The sequence below is a fragment of the Triticum dicoccoides genome, chromosome 5A (genome assembly GCF_002162155.2).
Source record: "Triticum dicoccoides isolate Atlit2015 ecotype Zavitan chromosome 5A, WEW_v2.0, whole genome shotgun sequence".
Lineage (NCBI taxonomy): Eukaryota > Viridiplantae > Streptophyta > Magnoliopsida > Poales > Poaceae > Triticum > Triticum dicoccoides.
In genome coordinates this window covers 517,243,998-517,251,522 of record NC_041388.1, presented here as the reverse complement: position 1 = coordinate 517,251,522, position 7,525 = coordinate 517,243,998, and the positions used below count along the sequence as shown (strand labels likewise).

The 7,525-nt window shown below is 47.8% G+C and overlaps 2 protein-coding genes across 2 annotated transcripts; one reads left to right on the top strand and one right to left on the bottom strand.

Annotated features, from left to right (window-relative positions):
• Positions 1–2,123: 2,123 nt before the first annotated feature.
• LOC119299839 lies at positions 2,124–4,912 on the top strand. Its single transcript, XM_037576985.1, has 4 exons — positions 2,124–2,196; positions 3,718–4,058; positions 4,159–4,302; positions 4,415–4,912. Exons 1-4 carry the CDS (start codon positions 2,124–2,126, stop codon positions 4,796–4,798), a joined length of 942 nt encoding a protein of 313 aa, XP_037432882.1. The 3' UTR covers positions 4,799–4,912.
• A 992-nt stretch (positions 4,913–5,904) lies between these two features.
• LOC119299837 (alanine--tRNA ligase-like) lies at positions 5,905–6,308 on the bottom strand. Its single transcript, XM_037576984.1, has 2 exons — positions 6,006–6,308; positions 5,905–5,919 (listed from the first exon to the last, which is right to left on the bottom strand). The coding sequence occupies exons 1-2, from the start codon at positions 6,306–6,308 to the stop codon at positions 5,905–5,907; spliced, it is 318 nt and encodes a 105-aa protein (XP_037432881.1).
• Between the last annotated feature and the right edge of the window lie 1,217 nt (positions 6,309–7,525).

Genomic DNA, 7,525 nt, shown 5'->3' with positions numbered 1-7,525 from the left:
GCCTTGTCGATTACAACAAAATCGACTGGTTCCATAAAAGTCGTCTTGCTGCTGAGCCAACGCAGCTCGCGATGCTGCCTGTTCCAGCCCGCCTTTTACCGGTTGTAGCAATTCATTCAGCTCGCAATGCTGCCTGTTGCAGCTCGCCGTGTTACCGGTTGTAACAATTCATTTGAAGGCGTGAAGCAGATTGTAGCAAGAATGGCGATGCCGCAGATTGAGTGTCCAAAACACCCGTCCCCCGCGTCGCCTCCATGGCGGCATGGGCAGATCCAGATCGAGCGCCGCCTTCCTACCTTCCCTCGCCACCGTCAGGCTATGCCCGGCCAGCGGCGGACAGCAGCGATAGGATCTCGTGTTGGCGGAGGCTCACCTCCTTGTGGCGCGGCACTGCGGCTATGGGGTGTGGCGACCACAAGGTTGCATCTCTGGCAGGTGGCGGCCGTGGAGACGTCATCGGTAGGCTCCAGGGCTGGGGGCATGCAGATCCTTCCCAGTGAATAGGGGCGAGGGTGGTGGCCCGTTTCCCTGTTTGCCTTCTAGTCGTTCTTCTTCGATCCAGTTCATGCTGGTGGTCATGGTGCTGCGTCAAGGGGCGCCAGGTCCGGTTGCTCTTTGGCTGGATCCGGTTCGTCCGCGTCTGCCGGAGGTTTGGTCATCCTAGTGCCTCGGCTACGACAGCTGGGCAGAAGTGTGTTGTGGTGGACCTTGTGTGGCGATGGCGTCGTGGCTATGCAGGGATGTGCGGGTCAGCAGAAGTTCGGGCCGGTTTCTGCCGGCTGCGCGAGGGTGTTCATCGGGTCTGCTCTGAGCACAAGCTTTGCCCGACTATGGCTGGCCGGCAGTGGCGGCGCCTTTAGGCGTCATTCCCCTTCTTCAAGGCACTGTCGTTGAGTTCTTCGACCCACTCCATCCTCGGATCTCATTCTTCAGGCGAAAGCCTAGACCCATTTGAGTCGGGCAACGACGTCGTCTCAACGGTGTTTCCCTCTTTAGGGCACTGCTTTGAAGACCGGTGATTCTTCCCTGCCCTTTCAAATGGGCTGGACGTGCACGGCTCACAGTTGGCAGGTGCCCAACCGGTGATGCGAGTGGTTGGCGTTGCGATGCGTGTGGAGACGACGATGATGGAGTGTGGAGCTGGGTCATGGCTTGTCCTTCTAATATCGACGACCCGGTTGACCAACGAGTGTGTCTATGCTAGTTTCTTACTGTGATAGAGAAGTCGGAGCTGCGTGCGGCGGGGCCCCTGCGGCAAGGATGACTCCATGAGGGTGGTTTGAGTAGACAATGCTCTTCGGAGGTTGTGCTGGGCTAGGTCAGTGCAAGGCGTGCAACTTTCTCTAGTGAAGCGCATCAGCAAAATCGGAGCTGCCGGTCCTCGACGTCTGCGGTCGATTGTTTGGCTATGGTTGACAAGGTCGTCGTGTGTCGTTCTTTCGAAGGGGTCTTGACGGGTTGTCTGCGGCAAAGTCGAAGTCGCTTGCTCGGGGAGAGGTGATGACGATGACAATGCATGAATGCCTCAACGGTGCCCTCTTCTCGACGGTGTGTGTGGTCTTGTTGGTTCCAGGTTAGCCGGGCGTGTTGTAATGGTTTTTGCCCGGGTTTCCGTTAATTAACCTGACAACACTATCCTTTTTTAATGAATCGGACCCTAAGGAACCGCATTTAAGAAAAGATGCCAGTTTCGGTTGGTCGGCCGAAACAAATTATTAACCTTTTGTTGTCACACAACATGTGGTAAAAAATATTAACCTTTTGTTATAAAACCTAGCTTAGCCATAATACAGCGATTAAACTAAATCCATATCTCAATTTTCAGTGACAGCCCATGTGTTTTACCCATAGGGAGAAGCCAAACTATTGCCTGCTCACATGTTTTGGGAGGACCCACTTGTGCAGCGGCCAAAAGCCTCGGGTAGTCGCGTTCCTCCTGGACTTTTGGGCGCCGGCGCGATTTCATCCACCTCGCGCTTTCTGGATTCAAACTCGAGGTTTAGATTCGGGCTCTTCTTTTTCCGGTGAAAAACAAATCGCGCCATCGACACAGGCGGCGGGGGAGAGAGGGAAACGGATTTCGTGCCTCGGCCAAGGGCGGCGTCGTCGGCGTCGAATCGCTCATGGGGCTTCCGGCGCTGCAGCGGATCATCTCCATGCAGCGGGAGCGGCGCCGCCGGCAAACGCGAGCCCATGGTAAGCCGCCGCCGCCGCCGCCTCTCTCTCAGCTCCCTCGCCCCCCTCCGCCGATACTCTGTACATGCGTGCCCTCGTATGCTGTCCCCCTTCCGAGAAGGGGATAGTCTTATTCGATATTGCTCCACGGCTGGCATGCCAGATCCCGTTCGCGTTTGGGCGTGAATTCTTGCTTTGGTGGATAGCAAGATTATTCTCTCCTTTTGCTCGTATACCTGTTTACTTTCGAACAAATAATATTTGAGCTCTCACCAGCAATAAATTAAAGGATATTACTGAGATTGTTAGTACTCCCTCCATTCCTTTATACAAGGTCACAAAGTCAAATTACAGGTATCTAGATAAAAATTTAATGACTACTTTGCAAGCTAACTTTTCTTCTTGTTAACTGGGATCATTAATACGTCTGCATGCATGCAAGGAAAGAATGAGAAGAAAGTAGCACAGTGCCATTATGACTACATGCATGCAAGTATTAAATAAGTTGCTAGTACGAGAAAACATCATTAAAACCTCGGTTACTGTTAGTGGTCTTGTATAGATGCAAAATGTATTTTTTATAGTGGCTTTGTATAAGGGAATGAAGGGAGTATTTGTTGACCAAAATTGAATGGGAGAAACATAGTGGATTTCACCGTGTGCCTCCGTGTGTTTGAGTTTGCTGGTTTCTTCTGTCAATACGCAGGCTGTCTATGACTATGCATCGTGTGTTGCAGGCGGATCGATCGCTTCGGTGTCTAAAAGAAAGTCACCAGCCCTCCAGCAAGATGGTAGTTCTGAAGGTGGCAAAAGAATGAAATATCTGCCGATTCTTCCGGAGGTATGTGATAAGATGCTGATGACAGAAGAACTGTGCTGCAAGTAAATTATCTATGTTGAACCTTTTGATTTTTTTTGTACGTTTAATTTATAGTGATGAAGATGACATGTTCTATTTCTCTCTCCGCATGTTTATGTTTTATTTCTAATTTATAGTGATCATTTGCTTATGTTCTATTTCTCTCTCCGCATGTGTGCATGGCATGTAGGACATCTGGTGGCATATACATTCACTAATGCCAATGCGAGGTGCTGCTCGAGCTGCCTGCGTTTAGCATACCTTTATGCATTCCTGGAGACGCCGTACCAGCCTCACCTTCAGTAAAAAGACACTAGGCATGGATGAAGATGTGTGTGAAAAGGATGGTAAATCAAGAGATCTCACCTACAAAGTTGACAGAATTTGGATAGAACACCCATGCATTGGTGTGAAGGAAGTCAGAATTGAGTTCTATGATAACAAGACCAGGGCATGTTTTCTTGATCGCTGGCTTCAGATTGCCGTCACACCTGGGATTGAAGAACTCACTGTTATTCCTTCTATGGGCCATAAAAGGTACAACTTCCCATGGTCACTTTTATCTGAAGGAAGTGGAAACTCGATTCGGTGTCTGTTCCTTTCCAGGTGTGTGTTCTGTCCAACAGTCGGACTTGGCTTGAGAAGTTTGACTCAAATTAGGCTGTGTTATGTCCATATTACAGGAAATGAGCTAGCCTGCCTTCTAGCCAATTCTTTTGCTTTGCAGCAGTTGGGACTCAGCCATTGCAGCAAGATAATTAGACTGAAGATACCTTCCCTGCTGCAGCGGCTCATCACCCTTGAAGTGTCTGCATGTAAGAGGCTGCAGACAATAGAGATTGAAGCTCAATGTTTATCCAAATTTTGGTTTACTGGTGAGTGGCTAGTACAACTCTCGTTTGGAGAAGCATTACAATTGAAGACCCTAGACATGCACTGTCATGGTGCTGTCTGTGAGGCTCGTGCCAATCTTCCGTCCACCTTTCCAAATCTTGAAACACTTTCTGTATTTTCATATTTTGAGGTATACTACGAACTTTCTGGTGACAATGGACTACTGAAATGGGTATTATGATATTACAGTAGCCATGCACTTGCATTTTTAATCTGAGTTATTTATGCAGATGGTCAATACACCGATGGTCGGTAGCAAATTTCCATTCCTCAAGCACTTGACTGTTAAACTTGCTGCAGCCCCAGCCTATGATTATTGTTCTCTTATATCGTTTTTTGATGCTTCTCCTTCCTTGGAGACGTTCTTCTTGAATGTAAGTTTGTTCACCCTGCAAAGATATCTTCCTTTCCAGATCCTGCCCTTAAAATAGATCACGTAACTATGGTGGAACCTTCAATTCATATGTCTTTGCTTTACATCTTTAGGGGTTCCAGGCAAGCATGCAACATCCATCCATTTTGGCAGATCCTTCAGGTCGGAGGCGGATGCCGAAGCACTGCCATGACAAGCTCAGGAATGTGACTATTGCTGGTTTCTCCTCTGCAAAGAGCTTGGTTGAGCTAACATGTCATATTCTTGAGAGTTCAGAGTCACTTGAGTGTCTTACATTGGACGCCACAGAAGGATATGATTACCTTAGGTGTTCTGTCAATAGATCTGGCAAATGCTTCTGCATGCGCAGGGATGCCATCTTGGAGGCTCGTCATGGTCTCTTGGCTATCAAGACATACATCGAGGGAATTGTTCCACCGAAAGTGAAGTTCACTGTTGTGGAGCCTTGCAGCCAGTGCCATGTTGTTGAGCTTTAGATGACAGGTTATCCGACAATATACTCATACAGTGTCCTAGTATATGTTAATTTCTATGTTAAACGCTTTAGGTGAAGGTGAAACCGATAGACTCCCACTTTTTGAAGGGCTTGATGAGGGTCAAGGATTGCTTTCTCGAATCTGCTGGGTGTTTTCAAATATGAAGTGAGACACAAGTGCGGTTTTGGGAGAAAAACTAGTATGAGCATGATTACTCTGTTTAGTTTGATATCGTCTGTTGTAAACATGGTATGGTTGTGACTGTTCTAGGATTGCTTTCCTTGAATCCCTTCTCATAGCTTGTCACATTTTTTATTTTTTACTGCATATTTTTTTGTTACAGTGGCCAGTGGGTACTCTTAAGTCTTGTTGTTCTCTTATTATGCACATTATGTTGGTGCCACTGTTGTTCTCAAGTCTGTTTGGCTGTGTAGAAACGATATTAGTTCAAGTTCACAGTCTTGTGATGATATCTTACTCATGTATCAGTTGGCCACGATGGAAGGTTGATGCTTGATTCGTAGACCTACATGGCATTTTTGTCTTTGTGCATATGTAGTAAAAGACATTTGTACATGTATCCTCTCTGGTAACATAGAGAAATTACACTACCTGCCTCTCTGCCTTACCAAAATACTCCGTATGCATCTTGTGTTCAAAGCTATGAAACATACATGATGTGTGCCACAACGTCATGCACATAGGCTACAAGTCGCATGCTTTTAGAATAAAAAAATTGAAACTGCACACTAAACAAAGATAGAAGGGGCGTATGTCGTTATAGGCCGATGAACGCGCGCGATGATACTGAACAAAACAGGACTGGCCGCTGATAGACATAAATTTCACGGCGATTAAGACACCCGAAAACTGATTGACATGAAAATCTCACTGCAACTTTGTATATATCTTCGCATATCATCTCTCTCTCCAATGGATTAACATGTGCAAAATTAAAACTAAAAGTTACAAGATCACTACACAAGTCACAGACCCTCGTCATCATCTCGTGCTTACTGTCTACTTACATCACCATCGCCAAAACAGAAGCTTAATTTCACTCGCCATTGAAACCACCAAGGTGATCCCAACTTTCCACTTAAACTTTACCGATCCATAACCTGATGCAGAGGTACAGTAGGGTGGTACAAACTAACATCAGAAGGGGGAGCGAAGGCAAGAATCCGATAGGCGCTCCCATGCATACCCGACGGCGGCCTCCTCCTTCCCCATGTCGTCGAGGTCGTTGTGCTTCGGCGCGGATGCGCTTCTGGGTGTTGCAGGCGCGGCGCAGGCGGCCAAGCTGCGAATCGGGGGAGGCGGTGCCGAGGATTAATACCGGCTTGAACTGGTTCATCCCGGCGTTGGCGAACAAGATCGCGGGGTCGTAGACGGGCACCTCGAGGCTCGACGGCCATGGCGTGTGCGACTGCGACTGCGACTTGGACTCGAAGTAGTTGATGAAATCCTCCTGGACCCGGGCGGCTGTCCAAACCGGCGGCACCTCCATCGGAGGGCTGGCGGTGGCGGCGACGGCGACCGTAGATGCTCGGAAGGAGGAGAGGTGGATGGCGGCGGTAGGCAAAACCCTAGGTTTTCTTTTTCTTTTTTGACCCTATATAAAAATAACTAGTAGTGGTTGAAAACGGAAGCCGAGGAAACGCATACGGTTTCGGATTCTGGAGACGGCGGGACGTACGCATCTTCTTCATTTTTTCTTCTTGGTGAAAACTGTGAGCCAGCAAGAGAAGCAGGGCAGAGAGAGGGGAGAAGAAAGCAGATTCATGGGGCTCATGTCCACGCAGCGGGATCGACGTCGCCATCGCCGGCGAATTCAACACCACGTTGCAGTAGCCCGCCCGCGCCCCTCCGCTTCTGCCCTACCACCTACGTCCATTTTATTTGGGCGTCAAACTACTTTGTGGTTAGCAAAAACGGAAAAATCTTTTTCATGGAGATTTCTGAAGATAAATATGACGCTCAGTGGCCAAATAGTCGAATACTGTTGTACTGCTACTTTGTTCTGGAGGCCGATGCCCGGCCTGTTAAGCTGGTGTGTAGTCGATTATGGATTAGCGTGCCATGCTCTGTCTATTCGAGACAAGTCGCGGTTATGGACTTCTCACTCGATCGAGTGTCTAATGGAGAGTCACCACCCATCCTGCCATGTCTTGCACAGGCCAAGATCTCTGTAGAAATGTCCAACAATACAATATAAGCAGTAACAAAACGTAGATCTTATCTCTCGTTTGTTTAAAGACCAAGCCGAAAGATATCTTGCTAATGTAAATGATAAATTTCGCAACTGATGAATCACTGGGATCCTCTCCGACTCCGTAACCTGGTGTTATACGCACATAACAAGTATACAGAGTCAGAATAGCAGAACCAGGAAAGGAATCAATTTCCGCCAAGTGCCACTGTCTGCTACGCTGTTGAAGTACTCGCCATAAACAGGTTTCTGCAAGTTTTTTTTTTTTGCATGTCACTTCGACAAGGGAACGATAGTATTTATACTCATAAGTGCATATAGGTTTCACTTTTTTTTTTGCAGGAAAAACACTTGCATTACTCAATTATACAGTTCTTACAATCCTCTCGGACAATCGACACTACCTCATCCGGGCCTGACCCAACCCACGTAATTGTCCGACCCTCGGCTCTAGCAAAACTAGCTAGTTTATCGCTTGCCTTATTCTGACACCGAGGGACAAAAGTAATACAAGA

Bases quoted from the DNA above. Each gene is read 5' to 3' on its own strand.
- LOC119299837 (XM_037576984.1), bottom strand. From the start codon at position 6,308: ATGGAGGTGCCGCCGGTTTGGACAGCCGCCCGGGTCCAGGAGGATTTC.
- LOC119299839 (XM_037576985.1), top strand. From the start codon at position 2,124: ATGGGGCTTCCGGCGCTGCAGCGGATCATCTCCATGCAGCGGGAGCGG. The intron at 4,059-4,158 runs GTATACTACGAA...TTATTTATGCAG, and splicing joins CTGTATTTTCATATTTTGAG to ATGGTCAATACACCGATGGT. The intron at 4,303-4,414 runs GTAAGTTTGTTC...TTACATCTTTAG, and splicing joins TGGAGACGTTCTTCTTGAAT to GGGTTCCAGGCAAGCATGCA.